General features: G+C 42.3%; 1 protein-coding gene across 35 annotated transcripts in view; it reads right to left on the minus strand.

Annotated features, from left to right (window-relative positions):
• Positions 1–24,182: 24,182 nt before the first annotated feature.
• SIPA1L1 (signal induced proliferation associated 1 like 1) overlaps positions 24,183–27,639 on the minus strand; it is a 500,369-nt gene continuing 496,912 nt past the window's right edge. For 32 of the 35 annotated variants that reach the window (XM_067731629.1, XM_067731561.1, XM_067731587.1 and 29 more), the window contains 2 exons: positions 26,877–26,961; positions 24,183–26,204 (listed from right to left, as the gene is read on the minus strand). In XM_067731629.1, coding sequence (XP_067587730.1) covers positions 26,061–26,204; positions 26,877–26,961 — 229 coding nt within the window. In that variant the 3' untranslated portion in view covers positions 24,183–26,060. Of the gene's footprint in view, positions 26,205–26,876; positions 26,962–27,639 lie in introns of those variants that run through there. The other 3 variants (XM_067731749.1, XM_067731734.1, XM_067731778.1) reach the window with 2 other exon arrangements.

The raw sequence follows: 27,639 nt of genomic DNA on the forward strand, positions 1-27,639 counted from the left end.
TGGTTTTGGTATCAGGGTGATGGTGGCCTCATAGAACGAGTTTGGGAGTGTTCCTCCCTCTGCAGTTTTTTGGAAGAGTTTGAGAAGGATAGGTGAACTCTTCTCAAGTGTTTGATAGAATTCGCCTGTGAAGCCATCTGGTCCTGGATTTTTATTTGCTGGAAGATTTTTAATTGCAGTTTCAATTTCATTACTTGTGATTGGTCTGTTTATATTTTCTAATTATTCCTGTTTGAGTCCTGGAAGTTGTATCTTTCCAAGAATTTATCTATTTCTTTCAGATTGTCCATTTTACTGGCATATAGTTGCTTGTAGCAGTCTCTTAATGAACCTTTGTATTTCTGCGTGTCAGTTGTAATTTCTCCTTTTTCACTTCTAATTTTATTGATTTGAATCCTGTCCCTTTTTTTCTTGTTGAGTCTGGCTAAATGTTTATCAGTTTTGTTTATCTTCTCAAAGAACCAACTTTTAGTTTCATTGACCTTTGCTATTGTTTTCTTCATTTCTTTTTCATTTATTTCTGCTCTGATATTTATGATTTCTTTCCTTCTACTAACATTGGGGTTTTTGTTGTTGTCGTTCTTCTTCTTCTTCTTTCTCTAGTTGCTTTAAGTGTTAGGTTAGATTATTTGAGATTTTTCTTGTTTCCTGAGATGAGGTTGAATTGCTATAAACTTCCCTCTTAGAACTGCTTTGCTGCATCCCATAGGTTTTGTGTTGTCATGTTTTTGTTGTCATTTGTTTCTACATATTTTTTCATTTCCTCTTTGATTTCTTCAGTGATCTCTTGGTTATTTAGTAGAATATTGTTTAGCCTCCATTTGTTTGTGTTTTTCACAGTTTTCTTTCCCTGTAATTGATTTCTAATTTCATAGCGTTGTGGTCGGAAAAATGCTTGATACAATTTCAGTTTTCTTAAATTTTCCGAGGCTTGATTTGAGACCCAGTATGTGATCTATCCTGGAGAATATTCCATGTGCACCTGAGAAGAAAGTGTATTCTGCCACTTTCAGGTGGAATGTCCTATAAATATCAATTAAATCTATCCGGTCTATTGTGTCATTTAAAGCTTGTGTTTCCTGGGACTTTCCTGGTGGTCCAGTGGTAAAGAATCCACCTTCCAATGCAGGGGACCCAAGTTTGAGCCCTTGTCTGGGAAGATCCCACATGCTGCCGAGCAACCAAGCCTGTGCGCCACAACTACTGAGCCTGTGCTCTAGAGCCCACGAGCCACAACTACTGAAGGCCATGTGCCACAACTACTGAAGCCCGCACGACTAGAGCCCATGCTCCATAACAAGAGAAGCCACCGCAGTGAGAAGCCCGCATACCTCAACAATGGGTAGCCCCCGTTTGCTGCAACTAGAGAAAGCCCATGTGCAGCAACGAAGACCCAATGCAGGCAAATATATATATATATATATATATATATATATATATATATATATATATATATATATATATATATATATATATATAAATGAAACCACAACAACAAGGCAAAACAGAACTACAACAGCAAAAGGAAAGAAAAGAAAAGAAAACGGCTGGAAAAGGCCTTGGTAGGGGGCCAGGGTTTAGCTGGGGGGCAAGGCCTATGCTCAGGACCTCCATGGCCGGAAAAGGCCCTGGGGGTGTGGGGGGCGGGGCTTAGGCGCAACACGGATGGAGGGGGCCCCTGAGGGCTGAGGTTTAGGCCCGGGACCTAAGTAGGCTTGCTGGGGACTGAGCAGGCGGGGGAGATGCTAGCCTCCTTCCCCTCTGATCCCCCAATACCCTGAAGGTCTCTCCCTATCCCCACTGATCCCTGCTCTGTGGGTGGGCCCCTCAGATCGTGGGAACCCCTCCCCTCCCCCAGCCATCCCTTGGGGTGCCAGTCCCATCCTGTCTCCTCTCCTCCTTCCCCCTGCCACATCCTACCCAGTTGCTTGGGGATTCCTCCCATCCCTTTAGGTGCCCGAGGCCCCCAAACAACACCTGGTAGGTGCCCTAATTTTGAGGAAACTCGAACTCCACATCTTCCTACTCCACCATCTTGACTCCTCCCCGCTGTATCACATTGTTGAACCATACTTTCATTCCTGGAATAACTCCCACTTGATCAGATGTATTATCCTTTTAATGTGTTGTTGAATTTGGTTTTCAAATATTTTGTTGAATTTTTTGCATCTATGTTTACCTGGGACATTGGCCTGTAGTATTCTTTTCTTATGGTGTCCTTTTCTTTCTGTCTTAGTACCTTTTGGTATTAAGGTAATGCTAGCCTCAAAGAATAATTTGGAAGAGTTCCCTCCTCTTCTATTTTTTGGGATATTGAGAAGGAAGCTGTCTGGTCCTGGACTTTTGTATGTTGGGATGTTGGTAGTTGCTGATTCAATCTCCTCCCTAGTAATTCATCTGTTCAGTTTTCTATTTCTTCTTGATTCAGTCTTGGTAGGTTGTATGTTTTTATGAATTTATCCATTTCTTCTAGGTGTCCAATTTTTTGGGTTTATAACTGTTCACAGTAGTCTTTTATGAGCCTTTTTTATTTCTGTGGTATCAGTTATAATATTTCCTCTTTCATTTCTGATTTTGAGTCCTCTCTTTTTCTTGGTGTGTCTAGCTGAAGGTTTGTCAATTATGTTTATCTTTTCAAAGAAGCAGCTCTTACTTTTGTTGATTTTTTTCTATTGTCTTTTTAGTCTCTATTTCATTTATTTCTTCTCTGATTTTGTTTCCTTCCTTCTACTAACTTTGCTCTTTATTTGTTCTTCTTTTTCTAGTTTCTGGCAGCGTAAAATGAGGTTGTTTATTTGAGATCTTTCTTGTTTCTTGATGTAGTCCTTATTGCTATGAACTTCCCTCTTAGAATTGCTTTTGTTGCATCTTACAAATTTTGGTATGTTGTGTTTCCATTTTCACTTGTCTCAAGGTATTTTTTAATTTCTCCTTTGATTTCATCTTAGACCCTTTGGTTGTTCATTAGCATGTTGTTTACTCTCCACCTATTTGAATTTTCTGGTTTTCTTCTTATAATTGATTTCTAGTTTCATACCATTGTAGTTGGAAAAGATGCATGATATGATTTCAGTATTCTTTTTTTTTTTTTTTGCGGTACGCGGGCTTCTCACTGTTGTGGCCTCTCCCATTGTGGAGAACAGGCTCTGGACACGCAGGCCCAGTGGCCATGGCTCACGGTTCCAGCCGCTCCGCGGCATGTGGGATCTTCCCAGACCGGAGCACGAACCTGTGTCCCCTGCAACGGCAGGCGGACTCTCAACCACTGTGCCACCAGGGAAGCCCGATTTCAGTATTCTTAAATTTATTAAGACTTCTTTTGTGGCCCAACGTATGATCTATCCTGGAGAATGTTCCATGTTCACTTGAGAGAATGTGCATTCTTTTGCTTTTGAATGAATTCTTATGTATCTGTTAAGTCCATCTGGACTAAGGTATCATTTAAGGTTGATGTTTTCATTTTTTCTCTCTTTTTTTTTTTCTGGTACGCAGGCCTCTCACTGTTGTGGCCTCTCTCGCCGCGGAGCACAGGCCCCAGACGCATAGGCCCAGCGGCCATGGCTCACGGGCCCAGCCGCTCCGAGGCATGTGGGATCCTCCCAGACTGGGGCACGAACCCACGTCCCCTGCATCAGCAGGTGGACTCCCAACCACTGCTCCACCAGGGAAGCCCTTGATGTTTTCTTATTAATTTTCTGTCTAGATGATCTATTCAATGATGTAAGTGGGGTTTTAAAATTTCTACTATTATTGTACTGCTATCTATTTCTCTTTTTAAGTCTGTTAATATTTGCTTTATATATTTAGGTGTTGCTGTATTGGGTGCATAAATATTAACAAATGTTATATCATATTGTAGAATTGACACCTTTAGAATTATGTCATGATCTTTTTTGTCTGTTATTACAGTTTGTCTTAAAATCTAATTTGTCTGATTTAAGTATTGCTACCACACCCAACTTTCTTTTGGTTTCCATTTGCATGGAGTATTTTTTCCCATCCCTTCCCATTAGTCTGTTTCCTTACATCTGAAGTGAGACTCTTAGAGGCAGCATAGAGATTGGTCTTGTCTTTTTATCCATTCAGCCACTCAATGTCTTTTGCTTGGAGAATTTATTCCATTAACATTTAAAGTAATCATTGATGTATATGTACTTATTATCATTTTGTTAATTGTTTTCTAGCTGTTTTGTAATTCCTTTTTTTTTTTTACTGAAATGGAATGTAAAATTAACTTTACTTGTTAGAAAATGAAGATTTTTCCATAAAAGTTTACATCTTTCTACATTTACGTCACTTTCATCTTTTTTATTTACATCTTTATTAGAGTATAAATGTTTTACAATGGTGTGTTAGTTTCTGCTTTATAACAAAGTCAATCAGTTATACATATACATATGTTCCCATATCTCTTCCCTCCTGCATCTCCCTCCTCCCACCCTCCCTATCCCACCCCTCCAGGCGGGCACAAAGCACCAAGCTGATCTCCCTGTGCTACGTGGCTGCTTCCCACTAGCTATCTACCTTACGTTTGGTAGTGTATATATGTCCATGCCTCTCTCTCGCTTTGTCACAGCTTACCCTTCCCCCTCCCCATATCCTCAAGTCCATTCTCTAGTAGGTCTGTGTCTTTATTCCTGTCTTACCACTAGGTTCTTCATGACATTTTTTCCCTTAAATTCCATGTATACTTGTTAGCATACGGTATTTGTCTTTCTCTTTCTGACTTACTTCACTCTGTATGACAGACTCTAGGTCTATCCACCTCATTACAAATAGCTCAATTTCGTTTCTTTTTATGGCTGAGTAATATTCCATTGTATATATGTGCCACATCATCTTTATTCATTCATCCGATGATGGATACATAGGTTGTTTCCATCTCCAGGCTATTGTAAATAGAGCTTCAATGAACATTTTGGTACATGACTCTTTTTGAATTGTTTTCTCAGGGTATATGCCCAGTAGTGGGATTGCTGGGTCATATGGTAGTTCTATTTGTAGTTTTCTAAGGAACCTCCAAACTGTTCTCCATAGTGGCTGTACCAATTCACATTCCCACCAACAGTGCAGGAGTGTTCCCTTTTCTCCACACCCTCTCCAGCATTTATTGTTTCTAGATTTTTTGATGATGGCCATTCTGACCGGTGTGAGATGATATCTCATTGTAGTTTTGATTTGCATTTCCCTAATGATTAATGATGCTGAGCATTCTTTCATGTGTTTGTTGGCAGTCTGTATATTTTCTTTGCAGAAATGTCTATTTAGGTCTTCTGCCCATTTTTGGATTGGGGTGTTTGTTTTTTTCATATTGAACTGCATGAGCTGCTTGTATATTTTGGAGATTCATCTTTTGTCAGTTGCTTCACTTGCAAATATTTTCTCCCATTCTGAGGGTTGTCTTTTCATCTTGCTTATGGTTTCCTTTGCTGTGCAACTGCTTTGAAGTTTCATTAGGTCCCATTTGTTTATTTTTGTTTTTATTTCCATTTCTCTAGGAGGTGGGTCGAAAAGGATCTTGCTGTGATTTATGTCATAGAGTGTTCTGCCTATGTTTTCCTCTAAGAGTTTGATAGTTTCTGGCCTTACATTTAGTTCTTTAATCCATTTTGAGCTTATTTTTTTGTATGGTGTTAGGAAGTGATCTAATCTCATACTTTGATATGTACCTGTCCAGTTTTCCCAGCACCACTTATTGAAGAGACTGTCCTTTCTCCACTGTACATTCCTGCCTCCTTTATCAAAGATAAGGTGACCATATGTGCGTGGGTTTAGCTCTGGGCTTTCTGTCCTGTCCCATTGATCTTTCTGTTTTTGTGCCAGTACCATACTGTCTTGATTACTGTAGCTTTGTAGTATAGTCTGAAGTCAGGGAGCCTGATCCCTCCAGCTCCGTTTTTCGTTCTCAAGATTGCTTTGGCTATTCGGGGTCTTTTGTGTTTCCATACAAATTGTGAAATTTTTTGTTCTAGTTCTGTGAAAAATACGAGTGGAAGTTTGATAGGGATTGCATTGAATCTGTAGATTGCTTTGGGTAGTAGAGTCGTTTTCACAATGTTGATTCTTCCAGTCCAAGAACATGGTATATCTCTCCATCTATTTGTATCATCTTTAATTTCTTTCATCAGTGTCTTATAATTTTCTGCATACAGGTCTTTTGTCTCCTTAGGTAGGTTTATTCCTAGATATTTTATTCTTTTTGTTGCAGTGGTAAATGGGAGTGTTTTCTTTATTTCACTTTCAGATTTTTCATCATTAGTGTATAGGAATGCCAGAGATTTCTGTGCATTAATTTTGTATCCTGCAACTTTACCAAATTCATTGATTAGCTCTAGTAGTTTTCTGGTAGCATCTTTAGGATTCTCTATGTATAGTATCATGTCATCTGCAAACAGTGACAGCACCTTATCCGATTTGGATTCCTTTTATTTCCTTTTCTTCTTTGATTGCTGTGGCTAAAACTTCCAAAACTATGTTGAATAAGAGTGGTGAGAGTGGGCAACATTGTCTTTTTCCTGATCTTCGTGGAAATGCTTTCAGTTTTTCACCATTGAGGATGATGTTGCCTGTGGGTTTGTCCTATATGGCCTTTATTATGTTGAGGAAAGTTCCCTCTATGCCTACTTTCTGCAGGGTTTTTATCATAAATGGGTGTTGAATTTTGTCGAAAGCTTTCTCTGCATCTATTGAGATGATCATATGGTTTTTCTCCTTCAATTTGTTAATATGGTTTATCACATTGATTGATTTGCGTATATTGAAGAATCCTTGCATTCCTGGAATAAACCCCACTTGATCATGGTGTATGATCCGTTTAATGTGCTGTTGGATTCTGTTTGCTAGTATTTTATTGAGGATTTTTGCATCTATGTTCATCAGTGATATTGGCCTGTAGTTTTCTTTCTTTGTGACATCTTTGTCTGTTTTTGTTATCAAGATGATGGTGGCCTTGTAGAATGAGTTTGGGAGTGTTCCTCCCTCTGCTATATTTTGGAAGAGTTTGAGAAGGATAGGTGTTAGCTCTTCTCTAAATATTTGGAAGAATTCGCCTGTGAAGCCATCTGGTCCTGGGCTTTTGTTTGTTGGAAGATTTTTAATCACAGTTTCAATTTCAGTGCTTGTGATTGGTCTGTTCATATTTTCTATTTCTTCTTGATTCAGTCTTGGCAGGTTGTGCATTTCTAAGAATTTGTCCATTTCTTCCAGGTTGTCCATTTTATTGGCATAGACTTGCTTGTAGTAATCTCTCTGCAGTGTCAGTTGTTACTTCTCCTTTTTCATTTCTAATTCTATTGATTTGAGTCTTCTCCCTTTTTTTCTTCATGCATCTGGCTAATGTTTGATCAATTTTGTTTATCTTCTCAAAGAGCCAGCTTTTAGTTTTATTGATCTTTCTTATCGTTTCCTTCATTTCTTTTTCATTTATTTCTGATCTGATTTTTATGTGTTCTTTCCTTCTGCTAACTTTGGGGTTTTTTGGTTCTTCTTTCTCTAATTGCTTTAGGTGCAAGGTTAGGTTGTTTATTCGAGATGTTTCCTGTTTCTTAAGATAGGATTGTGTTGCTATTAACTTCCCTCTTAGAACTGCTTTTGCTGCATCCCATAGGTTTTGGGTCGTCGTGTCTCCATTGTCATTTGTTTCTACGTATTTCTTTATTTCCTCTTTGATTTCTTCAGTGATCACTTCATTATTAAGTAGTGTATTGTTTAGCCTCCATGTGTTTGTATTTTTTTTACAGATCTTTTCCTATAATTGATATCTAGTCTCATAGCGTTGTGGTTGGAAAAGATACTTGATACAATTTCAATTTTCTTAAATTTACCAAGGCTTGATTTGTGACCCAAGATATGATCTATCCTGGAGAATGTTCCATGAGCACTTGAGAAAAATGTGTATTCTGTTGTTTTTGGATGGAATGTCCTATAAATATCAATTAAGTCCATCTTGTTTAATGTATCATTTAAAGCTTGTGTTTCCTTATTTATTTTCATTTTGGATGATCTGTCCATTGGTGAAAGTGGGGTGTTAAAGTCCCCTAATATGAATGTGTTACTGTTGATTTCCCCTTTTTTGGCTGTTACTATTTGCCTTATGTACTATGGTGCTCCTATGTTGGGTGCATAAATATTTACAATTGTTATATCTTCTTCTTGTATCGATTCCTTGATCATTATGTAGTGTCCTTCTTTTTCTCTTCTAATAGTCTTTATTTTAAAGTCTATTGTGTCTGATATGAGAATTGCTACTCCAGCTTTCTTTTGGTTTCCATTTGCATGGAATATCTTATTCCATCCCCTTACTTTCAGTCTGTATGTGCCTCTAGGTCTGAAGTGGGTCTCTTGTAAACAGCATATATATGGGTCTTGTTTTTGTATCCATTCAGCCAATCTGTGTCTTTTAATGGGAGCATTTAGTCCATTTACATTTAAGGTAATTATCGATATGTATGTTCCTTTTCCCATTTTCTTAATATTTTTGGGTTTGTTATTGTAGGTTTTTTCCTTCTCTTGTGTTTCTTGCCTAGAAAAGTTCCTTTAGCATTTGTTGTAAAGCTGGTTTGGTGGTGCTGAACTGTCTCAGGTTTGCTTGTCTGTAAAGGTTTTAATTTCTCCATCAAATCTGAATGAGATCCTTGCTGGGTAGAGTAATCTTGGTTGCAGGTTTTTCTCCTTCATCACTTTAAATATGTCCTGCCAGTCCCTTCTGGCTTGCAGAGTTTCTGCTGAAAGATCAACTGTTAACTTTATGGGGATTCCCTGTGTGTTATTGTTGTTTTTCCCTTGCTGCTTTTAATATGTTTTCTTTGTATTTAATTTTTGACAGTTTGATTAATATGTGTCTTGGTGTATTTCTCCTTGGATTTATCCTGTATGGGACTCTGTGCTTCCTGGACTTGATTAACTATTTCCTTTCCCACATTAGGGAACTTTTCAACTATAATCTCTTCAAATATTTTCTCAGTCCCTTTCTTTTTCTCTTCTTCTTCTGGAACCCCTATAATTTGACTGTTGGTGCTTTTAATGTTGTCCCAGAGGTCTCTGAGACTGTCCTCAGTTCTTTTCATTCTTTTCTCTTTATTCTGCTCTGCAGTAGTTATTTCCACTATTTTATCTTCCAGGTCACTTATCCGTTCTTCATTCTCAGTTATTCTGCTATTGATCCCATCTAGAGTATTTTTCATTTCATTTATTGTGTTGTTCATCGTTGCTTGTTTCATCTTTAGTTCTTCTAGGTCCTTGTTAAATGTTTCTTGCATTTTGTCTATTCTATTTCCAAGATTTTGGATCATCTTTACTATCATTATTCTGAATTCTTTTTCAGGTAGATTGCCTATTTCCTCTTCATTTGTTAGGTCTGGTGGGTTTTTATCTTGCTCCTTCATCTGCTGTGTGTTTTTCTGTCTTCTCATTTTGCTTATCTTACTGTGTTTGGGGTCTCCTTTTTGCAGGCTGCAGGTTCGTAGTTCCCGTTGTTTTTGGTGTCTGTCCCCAGTGGCTAAGGTTGTTTCAGTGGGTTGTGTAGGCTTCCTGGTGGAGGGGACTAGTGCCTGTGTTTTGGTGGATGAGGCTGGATCTTGTCTTTCTGGTGGTGTATTTTGGGGTGTCTGTGGACTTATTATGATTTTAGTTAGCCTCTCTGCTAATGGGTGGGGTTGTGTTCCTGTCTTGCTATTTTTTTGGCATAGGTTGTCCAGCACTGTAGCTTGCTAGTCGTTGAGTGAAGCTGGGTGCTGGTGTTGAGATGGAGATCTCTTGGTGATTTTCGCCGTTTGGTATTATGTGGAGCTGGGAGGTCTCTTGTGGACCAGTGTCCTTAAGTTGGCTCTCCCACGTCAGAGGCACAGCACTGACTCCTGGCTGTAGCACCAAGAGCCTTTCATCCACACGGCTGTTTTATCTGACAGTCCAGCAGCTCCGTGTTCATTGCCAGCAATGTGCTCCTGTATTTATCCCACATAGTCTGTGTTAAGAAGAGCCTTATTGGAAGAAATTCAGCACAATGAAAAAGAACACAGGCTCTGGGATCACATCCTGACTCAGCCAATTGTAGTTTGTGTCACCTTGGACAGACAACTCACTCCATTTTCTCATCTTACTTTTCTTGTATCTGCTGTTCCTTGGGGAAATTGGTAGTTGACAAGGAGATTATCTCTTTATAGAGGGATGTCAGCAGGTAGTTACAGCAGCCCTCAGCATTCCACCGGATTTCCTACAGGTGTGCTCGCACTCACAGACCTGGCCTAGCCAACTAGGCACTGACCTGTCTCATTACGGCGAGCGCCTGTAATTCCTCTTTTTCTTCCTTTTTCTGTTGCTCTCTTCCTTTGTAATTTGATGATTTTCTGTAGTGGTATGCTTAGATTCATTTCTTTGTATCATTTGTGTATACTCTCTAGGTTTTTTGATTTGTGGTTAAAAAAAAAAAAGCCATGAGGCTTATTAGATTCCACATATAAGTGATAACATACAGTATTTGTCTTTTTCTGTCTGACTTATTTCACTAAGCATGATACCCTCCAGGTCTACTCGTGTGGGTACAAATAGCAGAATTTTATTCTTTTTTATGGCTGTTTGGGTTCATCTTGTTTGGGACTCTCTGTGCTTTCTGTACCTTGATATCTGTTTCCTTCTTCAGGTTTAGGAAGTTTTTAGCTGTAATTTCATGAAATCCATTTTTGACCCATTTTTCTCTCTCTTCTCCTTCTGGGACCCCTATAATGTGAATGGTGGTATGCTTGATGTTGTCTCAGAGATCCTTTAAACTGTTCTCATTTTTTAAAATTTATTTTTCTTTTTGTTGTTCTGATTGGGTGATTTTCATTATTCTGTCTTCCAGATCACTTGTGCATTCTTCTGCATCACCTAGTCTGCTCTTAATTCCTTCTAGCGTATTTTTCATTTCAGGTATTGTATTCTTCAGTTCTGACTGGTTCTTTTTTCTTTTCTTTTTTTTTTTTTTTTTTTGTGGTATGTGGGCCTCTCACTGTTGTGGCCTCTCCCATTGCAGAGCACAGGCTCTGGACGCGCAGGCTCAGCGGCCATGGCTCACGGGCCCAGCCGCTCCGCGGCATGTGGGATCTTCCCAGCCTGGGGCACGAACCCATGTCCCCTGCATCAGCAGGCAGACTCTCAACCACTGCGCCACCAGGGAAGCCCTTGTTCATCTATTCTTTTCCCTAATTCAGTTAGTATTCTTATTACTAATGCCTTGAATTCTTTATCTGATAAATTATTTATTTCTGTTTTGCTAGTTGTTTTGTGAGGGGTTTTCTCTTGTTCTTTCAATTGAAACAAATTCCTCTGTCTTCTCATTTTGCTTAACTTTCTCTGTCTCTATGAAATTGGGTGAAACATTTACCCATCCCAGTCTTGAAGGGGTATCCTTGTGTGGGAGCATCCTTGTACAATCCGTATGTGGCCAGTGGCTTTGGTGAGCTGGATCTGGCATGAACATGAGTCACATCTTCCTCAGGGTGTTCTGGCAGCTATCACCTTGGTAGGAGATGGAGCTGGAGATGGAAGGGCTATGGCCAGAGCCAGATGTGAGCTGTGTCTTCTCCTCTGCTCAGTGGCCAGCATCACCCTATTGGTTGTGGGGTCAGGTGTCAAGTCGCTGGAGCAGAAGCACTGAGGGCCAGGTTCAAGTTGGCTTTATTCCCTCTAAGTGTGTGCTCTCCTACATCCTAGCACTGGCACCCTCACCTCAGAGGGAAGCACTGATGGAGCAAGAGGAATCAGAGTGGGTGCTTGACATGGGTGTGGGTGCAGGCTCTGGCAGTCCCAGTACCAATAAGAGTTCTGGACTACTCCCAATCCTCTGCCTCTGTGAGCACCAGCAATGGCCATCCTCACTCTGTTCAGATGCTGTGCCAGGTCTGAGCTGGTTTCTTCTCTCACAAATGGGCACTCCCCTCAGCTGCAGCAGGCCTTGCCCCAGCGTGGAGCTGCAGCACAGAGCAAGAGGGAGCTGTAATGGGTGATCAGCTCAAGCGGGGCTGTGTGCTGGGGTAGTCACAGGAAACCCACAGGAAACTGGCAGAGTCCTGGGCAGTTTGTCTTCTTCCTCTGCCTTCTTTTGGCAGTAAGCAAGTATGTGCATGCTTTTCACAAGCAGAGTCTAGGTTTCTTACAGCCCTTCTATCAGTCCCTCTGCTTTTCAAACCAGCGTGGGGACTTTTCCTCCCTGGTGACAGACTGCAGGGTTGGGGTGCCCAATATGTGGATCAAACGGCTCACTCCCCAGGGAGGAGCTAAAGGTCATGCTTCCCCTTCTAGGAGTGCAGGAGCTGGCATGATTGCTTCTCTTCCCTTCCTGTTTCCTTGTGGTTCTTTCTTACAGCCTTGGTTGTATGTGTCTCTCTGCCAGTCTCCAGTTTGTTTTCAGTGAGAATTACTCCACATGTAGACGTATTTTTGATGTGTTCATGGTAGGGGGCGGGCAGTAAGCTCTGCCATCTTGATCTCCCTCCCTCTTTTTTCTTAACTTTTGACACTTTATAATGTGTCTTGGTGTGGGTTTCTTTGGGTTCATCTTATTTGAGACTCTCTGAGCTTTCTGGATCTGGATGTGTGTTTCCTTCCCCAGGTTAGGGAAATTCTCTGCCATTATTTCTTCAAATAAGTTTTCTGCCTCTCTCCCTCTTCGCCTTCTGGGGCTCTTATAATGCAAATGTTGGTCCATTTGATGTTGACCCATACGTCAATCCCTTAAGCTATTTGTATTTTTTGCTGCTCTGATTGGGTGAGTTCTACTGCTCTGTCTCCGAGTTCAGTGATACTTTCCTCTGCATCTTCAGGTGTGTTGAATCCCTCTACTGTATCTCTCAGTTCAGTTACTGTATTCTTTGGCTCTGTGACTTCTGCTTGGTATTTCTTTCTTTCTTTTTTTTTTTTTTAACATCTTTATTGGGGTATAATTGCTTTACAATGGTGTGTTAGTTTCTGCTTTATAACAAAGTGAATCAGTTATACATATACATATGTTCCCATATCTCTTCCCTCTTGCATCTCCCTCCCTCCCACCCTCCCTATCCCACCCCTCCAGGCAGTCACAAAGCACCGAGCTGATCTCCCTGTGCTGTGCTGCTGCTTCCCACTCGCTATCTACCATTCGTTTGGTAGTGTATATCTGTCCATGCCTCTCTCTCGCTTTGTCACAGCTTACCCTTCCCCCTCTGCATATCCTCAAGTCCATTCTCTAGTAGGTCTGTGTCTTTATTCCTGTCTTACCACTAGGTTCTTCATGACATTTTTTTTCTTAAATTCCATATATACATGTTAGCATATGGTATTTGTCTTTCTCTTTCTGACTTACTTCACTCTGTATGACAGACTCTAGGTCTATCCACCTTATTACAAATAGCTCAATTTCGTTTCTTTTTATGGCTGAGTAATATTCCATTGTATATATGTGCCCCATCTTCTTTATCCATTCATTCGATGATGGACACTTAGGTTGTTTCCATCTCCTGGCTATTGTAAATAGAGCTGCAATGAATATTTTGGTACATGACTCTTTTTGAATTATGGTTTTCTCAGGGTATATGCCCAGTAGTGGGATTGATGGGTCATATGGTAGTTTTATTTGTAGTTTTTTAAGGAAGCGCCATACTGTTCTCCATAGTGGCTGTACCAATTCACATTCCCACCAGCAGTGCAAGAGTGTTCGCTTTTCTCCACACGTTCTCCAGCATTTATTGTTTCTAGATTTTTTGATGATGGCCATTCTGACTGGTGTCAGATGATATCTCATTGTAGTTTTGATTGGCATTTCTCTAATGATTAATGATGTTGAGCATTCTTTCATGTGTTTGTTGGCAATCTGTATATCTTCTTTGGAGAAATGTCTATTTAGGTCTTTTGCCCATTTTTGGATTGGGTTGTTTGTTTTTTTGTTATTGAGCTGCATGAGTTGCTTATAAATTTTGGAGATTAATCCTTTGTCAGTTGCTTCATTTGCAAATATTTTCTCCCATTCTGAGCGTTGTCTTTTGGTCTTGTTTATGGTTTCCTTTGCTGTGCAAAAGCTTTGAGGTTTCATTAGGTCTCATTTGTTTATTTTTGTTTTTATTTCCATTTCTCTAGGAGGTGGGTCGAAAAGGATCTTGCTGTGATTTATGTCATAGAGTGTTCTGCCTATGTTTTCCTCTAAGAGTTTGATAGTGTCTGGCCTTACATTTAGGTCTTTTATCCATTTTGAGTTTATTTTTGTGTATGGTATTAGGAAATGATCTAATCTCATACTTTGACATGTACCGGTCCAGTCTTCCCAGCACAACTTATTGCAGAGGCTGTCCTTTCTCCACTGTACATTCCTGCCTCCTTTATCAAAGATAAGGTGACCATATGTGCGTGGGTTTATCTCTGGGCTTCCTATCCTGTTCCATTGATCTATATTTCTGTTTTTGTGCCAGTATGCTTGGTATTTCTTATATGTTCCGTCTCATCATTGAAATTCTCACTCTGTTCATGCATTCTTTTCTCAAGCTTAATGAGCATCTTTATCACTATGTATTTGAAGTCTGTATCAGGCAGATCACCTACCTCCATTTCATTAAGGTCTTTTTCTGAGGTTTTATCTTCTTTTTCATTTTGAACATTTTCCTTTGTTTCTTCATCTTCCTTGACTGTGCTGGAGATAAAGCAGCCACCTCTTCCAGTCTTTAAGCAGTGGCCTCGACTAGGAGATGAAACTTATCATTCTACCCTGCCCTAGTTTTCAGAACAAACCTTAGTGATCGTTCAAGCTGCTTATTTTATTTTTAATAGTCCCTAGTAGTTGAAGATGTGAAAAGACCTGTCAGTATCCTAAAGGGGAGGATTTCAGTCAACACCTAGACTCTGGCTAATTGGAAGCCAGACCTTCAGGCAGTACCTTTTAAATGATGCAAATATACCTCTCTCAGAGGAAGACTGGGAGATGAGCATTTCTCCCTGTGCTGAGACTTGACAGCTAGTTATGAACTGTGTTTTTCTTTGCTACTAACCCATTGAACTCATGAACACAAGTCCCACTAGCCATTAGAGCCAGGTGATCAAGGGGCATCCCCTGGGTGGCAGCCATAAAAACAGGGTACCAGACATAAAAACTGGGGCACCAGATACAGGCTCCATTCCAGGAGATAATGGTGTTCTGGAGAACAGCAGAGGGAGAGTGTGAAGATAATGCCTGTCCTCCAGGTCTCTGGAGAGGATTACAGTTGGCCGTTAAATGTGTGTTTAATTAGAAGCCACCCCTCAGGCTACAACTAGGAAGACAAGCTAATAGGTTTCTTTTGCAGAAAGACTGGGCACTTCCATCTGTTGCCCCTCTGCCGTGTCCTGCAAATGATAGCCAGTTAAGATTGTGGTACCTGTGAACATAAACTCCACTGGCCACCCAAGCCAGGAGATCTAGAGGTGTCCCCTAGGCAGCAGCCACAAAACTTGGGGTACCAGACAAGGGTGTAAACTCCTTTCTGGGAGATACTAACAAGCTGGGGCAAGGCAGAGGGAGAACTCAAACACAGCAACTTCTGACTGCATCTTTGGAGAGTACTCCAGTAGAGCCCTAGATGTGTGTTAAATTAGATGCCTGCTCCTCTGGCCATTGCCTTAAGATAAGCTAAAAGCCTCTTTCACAGCAAGTCTGGGGCCTTTTCATTTGGCAGCCTCTGGATTGGTGAGTCTGCACATGAGCCCTTTAAGGACTGCTTCTTAGTTCACTATAGCCTTGTGGGTCTCATGGACACAAGCCTCACTGGCTTTCAATGTTAGACGTTTGGGGGATTCATCTCTCAGGTGGTCTTAAAAGTTGGGGTGCAAAAGTGGGGTCCAAACCCTTTGCTGTTCAGGGAGAAGCTCAGCTTTGTGAGTTTCCCCTGATCCTGTGCTGGCGGCTGGGTTTATAGTGAGATTGTGCCCCAGCCTCTCCTTCCCACTTTGATGTGGGATTTTCTCCTTTGCCTGATGTGTAGGAGTCACTCATCTAGTTTTGGGGTTTGGGACTTGGGGTGTTCATGGGAAGAAGTGAGTTCAGGATTCTCCTACATCGCCATCTGGAACTGGAGCCTTGTATTCCGCTCTTAAGGATTTAGTGGTCTGTGAAGGGAGAATGGCTCTGAACCCATGGGAACCAGAGAAGAGGCTGGCTCTGGGAGATAAAGACAGTGCATATTCTTTGACAAGCCTCTGTTTAAAAGGTATTTCCCCTCCCCATGACTCTGGGCCTGACGAAACACGAGAAGTGACACTAAGCCATTTTGGGGCCTACCTTTTAAGAAGACTGGCCATGTCCACCTTGGTCTCTTGGAGCCCTGAGTACCATGTTAGCACAGCCCAGCCACTGTGCTAGGAAGAATGCAGGTAGAAGCTCTGAGACTGTAGAGAGAGGGGAATGGGCCCTGCTGGGCTCAACCTTCCACTGTTCCTACTGAGGGGCAGCAACATGAGTGAAGTCATCTTGGACTTTCCAAACCAGTCCAGCTGAATACCACTGAGTCACCCGTTAATGTCACATGGAATCGAAGAATCACACAGCTGAGTCCTGCCCAAATTCCTGACATGTGAGATTGTGCATAATGCAATGGTGGTGGTTTAAACAACCAAGTATGAAGTAGTTTAAGTGGCCGTCGATAACCAGAACACTGGCTGAAGGAAGAGGTCCTGGCCAGGAACACTGGCTCCAGCTGTCCTGCTGTAGCCTTGGCAGGCAGTCGGGAGGCATTTGGACTTTTGCCTGGGTTTATACTTGGGAGCTGGGCTTGTTTTGCTCCTCTCAGCCTGTTGCTTTAGCAGGCAGACTGCAAGCACCTTGGGCATGGTTTTCCAACAGATGGGTTTCGAAGTATAAGCTGGAAGTCTCTTTGTCTTTCTATTTGCTAAAAACAGGGACCAGCTTTGAAATCTATGACTTCTATCTGCTCACTAGTAAGGATACAGAGCTGGTAGCAGGTTATTACAGCAACATCAGTAATGAGATCTGATTAGATCAGGGTGTAAAATTAACATTGTTGCAGTTTATCCTAAGGAGGGAAGAGTGTTAGATACAATATTTAGAAGTTGGTTTTAAAATAACAATTTTAATTGGCTTCCACTTAAGCAACTACTTCTTGTTTTAAAAAAAGGAAAACCGAGCTTCCCTGGTGGCGCAGTGGTTGAGAGTCCGCCTGCCGATTCAGGGGACATGGGTTCATGCCCCGGTCCAGGAAGATCCCACAGGCCGCGGAGCGGCTGGGCCCGTGAGCCATGGCCGCTGAGCCTGTGCATCCGGAGCCTGTGCTCTGCAATGGGAGAGGCCACAACAGTGAGATGCCCGTGTACTGCAAAAATAAAAAATAAAATAAAAAATTTAAAAAATAATAAAAAAAGGAAAACCTGGGAGTAGGGTGAGGTGAAGCTGAGAATTCTCAGCCACTGTATAAATGGCTGCTCAGAGGGTAATTCTACCCTTCTGTCACCAAGAACCCTGGCTGGCCAGCAGGGCCCAGGCTGCCATTCTCCACCTACTGGGGGAGCAGCAAGGCATCCAGGTATCTCAAGCCAGATGACCACTTGGCCTACAACACCTCACCTTAACACACCATTCCCTTATTCAGAAGAGCTGGCCAAGAGTTTTTGAAAGCTTAGGGCAGAGTTTCTCAGAGAGTGGTTCAGGAGCCATCCATGCCATAAATATTTGGGATGCTTATTAAAGTGAAGCTTCCACAGCTCCACCCAGACCTAATAATAGCTCTCCAGGTGGTACTGATGCATTTTTTTTTTTTTTGAACGCAAAGACTATAACTTTTTTTTAACATCTTTGTTTTTTTTTTTTTTTTTTTTTTTTTTTTGCAGTACGCAGGCCTCTCACTGCTGTGGCCTCTCCCGTTGCGGAGCGCAGGCTCCGGACGCGCAGGCTCAGCGGCCATGGCTCACGGGCCCAGCCGCTCCGCGGCATGTGGGATCTTCCCGGACCGGGTTACGAACCCGCGTCCCCTGCATCGGCAGGCAGACTCTCAACCACTGCGCCACCAGGGAAGCCCTTTTGTAACATCTTTATTGGAGTATAATTGCTTTACAATGGTGTGTTAGTTTCTGCTTTATAACAAAGTGAATCAGTTATACATATACATATGTTCCCATATCTCTTCCCTCTTGCATCTCCCTCCCTCCCACCCTCCCTATCCCACCCCTCTAGTTGGTCACAAAGCACCAAGCTGATCTTCCTGTGCTATGCAGCTGCTTCCCACTAGCTATCTATTTTACGTTTGGTAGTGTATATATGTCCATGACACTCTCTCACTCTGTCACATCTTACCCTTCCCCCTCCCCACATCCTCAAGTCCATGCTCTAGTAGGTCTGTGTCTTTATTCCCGCCTTACCCCTAGGTTCTTCATGACCTTTTTTTTTTTTTCTTAGATTCCATATATATGTGTTAGCATACGGTATTTGTTTTTCTCTTTCTGACTTACTTTACTCTGTATGACAGACTCTAGGTCCATCTACCTCACTACAAATAACTCAATTTTGTTTCTTTTTATGGCTGAGTAATATTCCATTGTACATATGTGCCACATCTTGCGCTGCTGGTGGGAATGTGAATTGGTACAGCCACTATGGAGAACAGTATGGAGGTTCCTTAAAAAACTACAAATAGAACTACTACACGACCCAGCAATCCCACTACTGGGCATATACCCTGAAAAACCCATAATTCAAAAAGAGTCATGTACTACAGTGTTCACTGCAGCTCTATTTACAATAGCCAGGACATGATGCATTCTTAAGTCTAGGAACCATTGGCTTGAGCTTCTCAAAGCCTCTTTACTTCCAGAGTTGGCCTGCGATCGGACAGAGATGTTTTCTTGAATTGATATTTGTAGGGAGAATATCTATATTGTATCAGAGAAAATGTTGAAGCACTTTAAAGTTTCCTCTCTGCTAAAGGGTCCCCAGAAGAGATGGTTTCCTCTTAGTCCTCCAGCCTTTAGGGACACTTTGTTGTCTTCCCTGGCTCTCAGCCCCACCCCATTTATGGCCCAGTGTCTGTGATGCTGTCTAGATCCCTTTGGTAAGGATCCATGCAACCAGGCTGTGAAGGGGGCCCATAAGTTGAAACCAATACAATTGAGAAAGTACAGATTAAGTATTGGCTCTGAAATCAGAGGGCTGGGTTTGAATCCCAGCTTTACCATTCACCAGCAGTTTTACTGCAGACAAATTACTCGACCTTTCCAGGTCTCAGTTTCTTGTTTTTGTAAAGTGGGGACAAAACAAGCACCCTCCTCACAGGGCTGTTATAAGTATTCAAAGAGCAAATGCATATAAAGCAATTGTGTCTTTAATTCATATTATGTGTGATTAGATTATGCAGGGGAAGGGATTGGAAACCATGACACACGAGGACAAGTTGAGAGAATAGAGAATTCTTATCCTGGGGAAGAAATAATATTGGGAAGACTTGATATTTCCCAACATATTGATGGTTATTACCTGGGAAGGGAAATTTATATTTGTTTGTGTAATTTAAAATGGTAGGACTGGGAGTAGTTACAAAAATTAAAGGAAAATGGATTTTCTCTGAATAAAAGGATGCACTTTTTAAAAAGAGGAGTAAATATAAAGATAAAATGTGCTGTCTCAGGAAGTAGTGAGCTCCCCATCACTGGATGTATTCAAACCCCAGGTGCCTGAACTTGTGGCTGGGTGATGAAGGGAGACTGACTCGTGGGAAGGGAGGTAGAACCGTAATGTTGAAGGTTCCTTTCCATCCTGAGTCTGTAACTCATGACTCCAAGTTTATTTAAACAGGGCAGAGTCCACAAGAAAAGGTGATGAGTAGCATCTTTGCAAAGTGGTTCCTGACCTAACTTAATTCTTGGCTTCAAGTCCAGGAAACCACCCAATCAGACATGTTTCCTGTAACTTGTATCCACTGGTTCCAGTTTTGTCTCTAGAACCACAGAGATCAAGGCTGCTTTCTCCTTCACACCATGGTGTGTCAAATACTTAAAGATAGTGATCAGTAGCTCCATATCCCTGAACCACTCCTACCCTCTACTGAGTCTTTTCTCTTTGGGGGTAGAATTGCTCGTTCCCAGTGCCTGTAAGTGAAATTCAAGTTTTTACTCCAGCTGGAATCTTTAATATTAAGCTAGATTGTATTGACAGCACATGTTTTAATAGGCATAGCCTCATTAATTTGATATGTGCCTACACTGGGCTGAACGTATCTTTGTAACAACTCCTGCAAAAGAGTTTGCTAAACGTATTCTTTGCCTTAAGATTGTAGAGCAGTGTTTAAGCTTCTTAAGAGAAGTAACTGTGTTCAAATACCCCTAAGCTCTTTAGAAAAATTACTAGGTCACTTACAAATCCATTCCCAGCTCTTCACTAAGACAAGGGACAGAAGGACCGCCTCCAGGCAATTTTATTAGTTACTTCTAGCTTGCTACTTGAACTTGAATAAAACTCCTTTCTTAAATGTATTTTCTCAGAGCTTTCACTCCCAGGAACACAGAGCAGGTGGAGTTGGGGTGGGGTGGGAATGTCTGTGCCTAACGGGGCGGGGTGGGTTGGCGGAAGTGCCTCCCTGGGTTTGGCCTGGGGATCTGGACACCCGCTCAAATGTCTTCCTACCAGTCTAGTTACATAAATGTGTGCAGCGAGTTGGGGGTAGGTAGGGCAATAGGGAGTGGAAGTGTCAGTGCTGAGTGGGAGAACCCACACCCTCCCAGTCATTTATACTTTTGCCAAGGGAAATGGATTTGACTGGTGGATAGCCATTTAGTGATTCTGTTCTTACATGCTGAATTACAGAAGTGTGTAGGAGAGGTACGGCTGGGTGCGCTCATTAGAGATTCAGGGAGTGTTCTCATATCTAAAACAATGTGTACAGAGATGGGTCCCTTTAAGAGAACAGAGCATTCTGGTTAAGGACAGGGAGTGATGGGTGCATCCCTAGAACATGTGATGAGATCCCTTAAGGAAAGTATTTAAAAATAGAGTAAAATGCCCAAAGCTTAGGGGATTTTGCCTGGGAGATCATTCAGGTTGAAAATGGGTCACGAGGGATACAACTTGCAGGATAACATGCGCTGCATGTATTTGCAGGTGGGGCTGTCCTGGCAGAGGAGCCCTTTAAGGGGTATAGTGACGTGTGCTCATTTAGAAGTAATGGGAGGACATGTGAAACAGGCATGACCAAAGGCAAGTGCGGTGAAGGTGTATAATGAGAGGTGTAATGAGAGACAGGGAAGGTGAAAGCTCTCTTGGGTCTCAGGTATGATGACTCGGATGCGCTAAGGCATGAGAGGGGGAGATGCTTGGATATTTAAGGATGGAGGACCGGAGGGGCTCAGCTGACAAGGAAACAGAGGAGCACGACACTGGCCGACTCTTCTGGGGAGAGGTGGGAGACCCGAGGAAAGGAGAGCAGGAAGGGGACAAAGCAGCAGCAAATAAAACCATGGTTATAATGATCTCCAAAAAGATAGCCAGTGTCTTCAAGCCTGAGCTGCGGCTTATCTAAAGGATATAGAGGATCAGCAATGCTTTCCTTCTCTCTGGACAGTGGCACAGAAAATGGGCTGTGATGCAGCATGAGGATAGATTTCTTAAATTTGGAGCAGGTATGAGGGCAGTCGGGAAATCTGCTTGTCTAGTAACTTTGAGGGTTGATAGGTTCTTGGAGAGTAGGGTAAACAGGACGGGCTGAATTTGGAAATTAGTGACTGGAATTCAATGCTCCCAGCCTGGGACCTAGTCTCCCGGGGTTTGCACTCCTGTGAAGCCGTGCACTGTGGGCCTGGCTGAGGGCTCTTCACTGGCTCCCAAACTGTTAGCCCCTCAAGGTCACCAGGGTCATTCCTTGCTGACCTGGTAACTAGTGTCATACCATTAGTGGTAGTTAAGGACACTCCAGTCACATCCAGGTAACACAAGAATTTAAAAGTCAAGTGGCAGAAAATTTCATGCAAAGGGGTCTCTAAATTACCTTTTTAGTAAAAAAGAAAAAAAAAGTTATTTTGCCTAAGCTCTCTTTAGCTATAATTTAAGCCTGTTTCCTCCGGCAAGGTGCTCTGTGGTTAGCCAACCTGTCAAAATAATACTCAGGTTTCTGGACATGGTTAAGAGCCTCGCATCGTAACATCTATTTCTTTCAATTACTAATGGGCATGGCTATCCTCTTGTTATCTCTATTCTTCAAAGTCCTGCTTCTAAATCATCATCTGCGAAGTTGGAGAAAACACGAGTTCCCACCCCAGGCCTGCCCAATTACAGATCCTGGGGATGCAACCCAGTGACCCAGGGGTTTAACCAACCCTCCAGGTGATTGTGATGCAAGCTCAAGTTTGAGGCACTGTTCTAAAATACACGGCAAAGGGTGAAAAGCCCCGGGCGGATATTAGGCAGAGTGGACGAGCTCATTCTGGCTCTTCCATCCCCCTCTCCTATTAATATGTCAGGACTCCTAGAAAAACAACATCAAAGCCCTAACATATTGGAGGTGGAAGACAAGGAAAGACACATAATTATTGAGTGCCTTGAATTTGCCAGTTACCGGCTTTACACATATGATCCCACTTAATTCTTAAAACAGTATGAGCCTGTTGCTGTTTCACCAGATAGGAAACCAAATGCACTAGGTAATGTACCTAAAGACACAGCCGCTACACAATTGGATGGGATTTGAGTCCAAGTCAAATGCCTTTTTTATTAGAGTATGTTGATTCCTTATGGACAGGTCCGTAGTGGCATAATTCATACAGGGAAAAGGTATTACTGTGCTCTCATTCTTTTAAAACAACACAGTTCATCTTTAACAATGCCCACATCTTTACTGTTTTAAGTGCATTTCTGACCAAGGTGTGCCACCTTGCACTTTAATCTCGATTTTGTTCGTTCTGGGGAAACAGCACCAGGTGGCTACCTATATCTACTGTGAGGTTGTAATCTGCTCAGGTCATTGCTCTGCATTTAACTGGAGGCAAATGGCTTAAGCTTGCTGGGCCTATTTCCTTTGCCCTTGTACTACCATTTTTATCCCCATCTACAGAGTTAGTAATCCAACACAACCCAATCTGTTTATCACCTGCAGCAGACTTGTAGTGCAACCAATTGGCTCCTCCAGTCAGCTCATGGATGAAGATCCTCCCTCAATGTAGGTGGTGCCTTCTCCCAGGAACTCACAACCCACGTCCAAGCCCTTCGGAAACCCTCTAAACCAGGTAAAAATCATGGTCTAAACAGACTCCTTAGCTTGCTAATCAGAGTATCTTGTGGCATCCGGTCTTAGCCCGTCTTGTAATTCTAGAATTTGTAGAATTGCTGAACCAAATGAAAGGAAGAGACTATACTGTCAGCTCTCAATTAGCTGCACCACTGGAGAGGAACAGTGACATGGTAGATTTAAAAAATTTGGTTCCATTTGGCTCTGGAATGCATTGTGATTTTTTTCAGTAGATTAACTTTCCTAATTACATTTTGCACAGCCTAATATTAACAGGCATTTGTATTCCCTCAACATACGACATCTAACATTGAGAGTTGGGGAGATGCTGTAGAGGAGTCCAAAATGTGCTGGTCTCAGGGAATGAGCGTTGTTACGGACAATCGACACACGGGTAATGAAGAGGGTGCTAATTATAAAGTGCTCTGCAAATATTAAATCGTAAGCAGAGAGGGCAAATTAGGAATTCTCTATGGACGTGAACAGACAGTATAAAAGCTTATTAAAATTCTAAAAGGGACAGAGTTTCAAGGATCACCTTGGGTGTTAATGGAGTCTGATGGAAAAATAAGGATACAAGGAGGGTCAATGAGTTACTGGGTGGTCTTTCAAATAAGAAAGAGAATGGACTTGAGGACATGGGGAGGGGGAAGGGTAAACTGGGATGAAGTGAGAGTGGCAATGGACATAGATACACTACAAAATGTAAAATAGCTAGCTAGTGGGAAGCAGCCGCATAGCACAGGGAGATCAGCTTGGTGCTCTGTGACCACCCAGAGGGGTGGGATGGGAAGGGTGGGGGGTGCGGGGCACGGGAGGGAGGAGATATGGGGGTGTATGTGTGTGTATAGCTGATTCGCTTTGTTGTGTAGCGGAGGCTAAGAGACCACTGTGGAGCGGTTGTGCTCCAGTAAAGATGTTAAGAAAAGAGAAGAAAGGAAAAGAAAAAAAAAAATAAATAAGAAAACCTCAAGCAATAATACCAAAGTGTTTTAAAAGAGTGTTTAAAATGAATTTTATTTGAATTTTACAAGTAGTCTTTAAAGGCTTCAAACAAGAACTCTGTTGCAAAACTCTAATAAATAGCTTGCCCCAAATCCCCAAACAAAATGTAAAACAAAATAAAAACTAAACTCAGAAGGATAAGCAAGACTTCAGAATGCTTGGATGTTAGCAGTATTTCTCATTTACAAAGAGATATCAGGCAATGTACAATCTCCTTCATACAAGTCAAAGAGAGAAAGAGACAGACAATTGAGATCTTTACAGAGCACTCCGAAATCTTCCTATTTCCATGACAGAAATGTCACCAGAAAAAAAAAAAAAAAAAATCCCATGGAGAAATCACAATCGTGAACGAAACTGTAGCATAAAAGTCTAGTGATGGGGGTGCGGGGGAGAAGAGAGGAAAATCCATCCCGTTTCTTTCAGGGATGGAGAGAGGAATGGGCTGAGATTACTTGGGGCAGGGAACTTCTGAGCAGGTGCCACTGGATAGCTGAACGTTCCCTTAGACCAGAGTTACCACTGAAGGGGCACAGGTGGTAATTTAGTGACAACTGTGAAGGCAAGAAACAAGGCCACCAGGAGCTCCCCTGGCGCCTCTCAGCACTAGTGACCCAGTTTCTCTGTTCTGTGCAGGACTGAGAGCCTTGGAACAATGGCCAGGGGCCCAAAGCAGCTGCATCACTAGACAGGAAAAATAATAGCACATCAATCATTTCTGCAGCAGAATCCTTTGGATGGCACACAAGGATGCAGAAAATGCTGGGCTAAAATTGTACACTGGGACATGCAGGTCTCAAAAGGCCATTCCATGATCACAGTCATTGCTCCTAACAAGTAAGTATTAAAGTTCACAATTTAACATTCACTTTTCCTAGTTACAAATACTGGTGAAGTCTTGCTTTGGAGAGAAGGATTTACTAATTTATTAATCAGATCATTTTGAGCAAGCTAAAAATACAATTTTGCCACATTGTTATCTTTAAAAATCTCAAACAAAAACTCTACTTTTGACCAAAATGCATATAAATCATATGATTTTTAGTTTGGAGGAATTCTGAAACCAATTACTGTTTGGAGCCAGGAGGCTACAGAAAGGCTGATCCCACTTTAGAGGGACTGACTTAAGCCAAACAAAAAGGGCTCCAGCTCAGAGGAGCACACAGAACCTGGGACCATTTTCCCAGGGAAAGGAAGAAGTAGTGATGTCATAATGCAGGATGGGAAAGGGGTGTGGCCCACAGCCTCCGTCTCTGCCTCTCTCTGGTTCACTGATTTGTTATTGACAAGTAACCCCGTTCCTGCTCATCTCTGTGAGATAGGGACAGACATCACTAGCTCATGCACAAGCCATTCGAGGGAGGTAGGCATTTTCTCAAAGCACCTCCCTCCGCAGGCATTTTAGGAACGAAGGTAAGAAAATCCCCCTCCCCAAATAAACAGTTTTTAAAAACTTTATTTTCTTCCTAGGAATAATGACATTTGTCAGGATACTGAGGGAAAGCTTGGGTTACCTGAAATAGATAAGAAAGAGCTGATGGAAATAGAGGCAGATGGGCCAGTGGGGGGAACCCTGGTCCTAGCCCCAGTTTCTTTTTAAATACATAACAACAGATAAAGATATTGTGCAAAAAAATAAAGACATTCACATTTTAGCAGTTAAACTTTTATTTTACTTTTTAAAATTTTTATTTACCTTTTTCTTTTTCTTTTCTACAAAAGGCAGATAATGATTGTTGATCTGCAATTGTTGTGTTGTGCGCTCCCCTAAAGGGGGCAAAGTTGGGAGCTGGGGCGGGAGCTCGGAGGATGCCTTCCTGGCGGCACTAAGGGGCGCGCGCCCCTGCGGCCCCCGCTCCCAGCCTAGCTCATGTCGATGGTGTTGAAGACCCACTCTGTGAACTTCTTCAGCTTGTCGGAGGCGTTCTGGGATTCCTCCTGCAGCCTCAGGTTGTCCTCTCGCAAGTGCTGAACCTCCGCCTGAAGGTGAGCTTTGTCTTCTTTTTCCTGGGAGGGCGAGCAGAGCAGGAAAGAACTAAGAGGGTGGCCTCCCCCTGCCCAGCCGTGAGGAGTGGCTGTGGATCTGCGTGCGCCCTTCACCCACTTCCCTCCTTCATTCCACTGAAGAGCTGTCTATGTGGCCTGGTGCTGGGCCTTAAGATGCTCTCACCCAGGGAACGGGACTCCCAGAGGCATCCGCTACAGGCTGATTTTGGAATGTAAATACATGACTGAGTAGTTTAATGTCTTTGTTAAGTTGTAAGGAATAAGGGCTGTCTTACATTTTAGATGATTGTTCTGGGGGCTCCTGTGTTAATATAAAGCCACTCAAGAAACAAACAGCATCTAATTCTTTTGGTGCAAGAGCCTGAATAGCAGTGAGGACACGTGGGTCTGGGCTATGGACCAGGGGTGCGGAGGCTGGGAGAGGGCTGGCTGAGGTCTAAAGGCGTTCACAAAAAAGGGAACGCTTTTTCTGTGCGTGTGACAATGAAAGCTTTCTTGCACTATGTGTGTCAGTGGGAACCAAGCTCTAAGCAGCTCCCTAAACATGTGTACGGAGAAAGTAGGGAAAACAACCACATCTTATTCCACTAACAAACACTGCTGACAAAGGGCTCTCACGGTTCAAGGGCAGCTTGCATGGACTGGGTGACCTGCTTGGAGAATATGGTTTACCTTCTTCAGATCTTCTCGAAGCAACTTCAGCATACCTTCCAGCTGGTCCACTTTAGAAGCCAGAGTGGGAGAGGAATTTTTACTGCTGGGAACAAGAAACAAAAGACCTTGCTGGCAGGACCCTCCATGGCCGGCTTTGTTTGGCATTTTTTTTTTTTAAGGAGGCGTCTGAATTTACAAAATGGTTTTCAATGTCAAATTACTCAGTATGGTGACACAACCGTGCATTCTCATTTTAAAAAAGAAAATGGCAGTCTTAACAAAAGGTAATGCAAGTGTGAACTACAGCCAATCAATGGCTTCCTTTGTTTAAGATGCTGCATCTTTGTGACAATATAGGACAATAAGTGAAAATGGTCTCTTTGGCAGCACAAGAACAACTTTCTGGCAGACACAACTGTCAAACAGTGAAATGAGTATCTCTTTAGAGGCTCTAAGAAGAGGAGAGTTACTCCTCTGTGTGTGCATGTTGGCTGGGGGAGGGTTGGGGCAGGCTCTACGTTGGGGCAACCCAAGTAAGTAAAGCCTGGGGCCACTCACCCGGTGGCGACTAAGTCATCGGGCCCACGTCTTAACTTAGACTAGTTTAAATATCTTCAAATATTAAAAAAAATAAGGCTACCTCTTTCAGAAGCTTCTCAGTCCAACCTTAATGTCTTAAGCTCTTCGCTATTATGATCAGCAAACTCTACGGCCCACAATTTTCTTATTTTCTCCCATTTCATTTAAGTGCTAAAAATGCCATGCCAGTGGAGCATCAGAA

The sequence above is a fragment of the Pseudorca crassidens genome, chromosome 1 (genome assembly GCF_039906515.1).
Source record: "Pseudorca crassidens isolate mPseCra1 chromosome 1, mPseCra1.hap1, whole genome shotgun sequence".
Lineage (NCBI taxonomy): Eukaryota > Metazoa > Chordata > Mammalia > Artiodactyla > Delphinidae > Pseudorca > Pseudorca crassidens.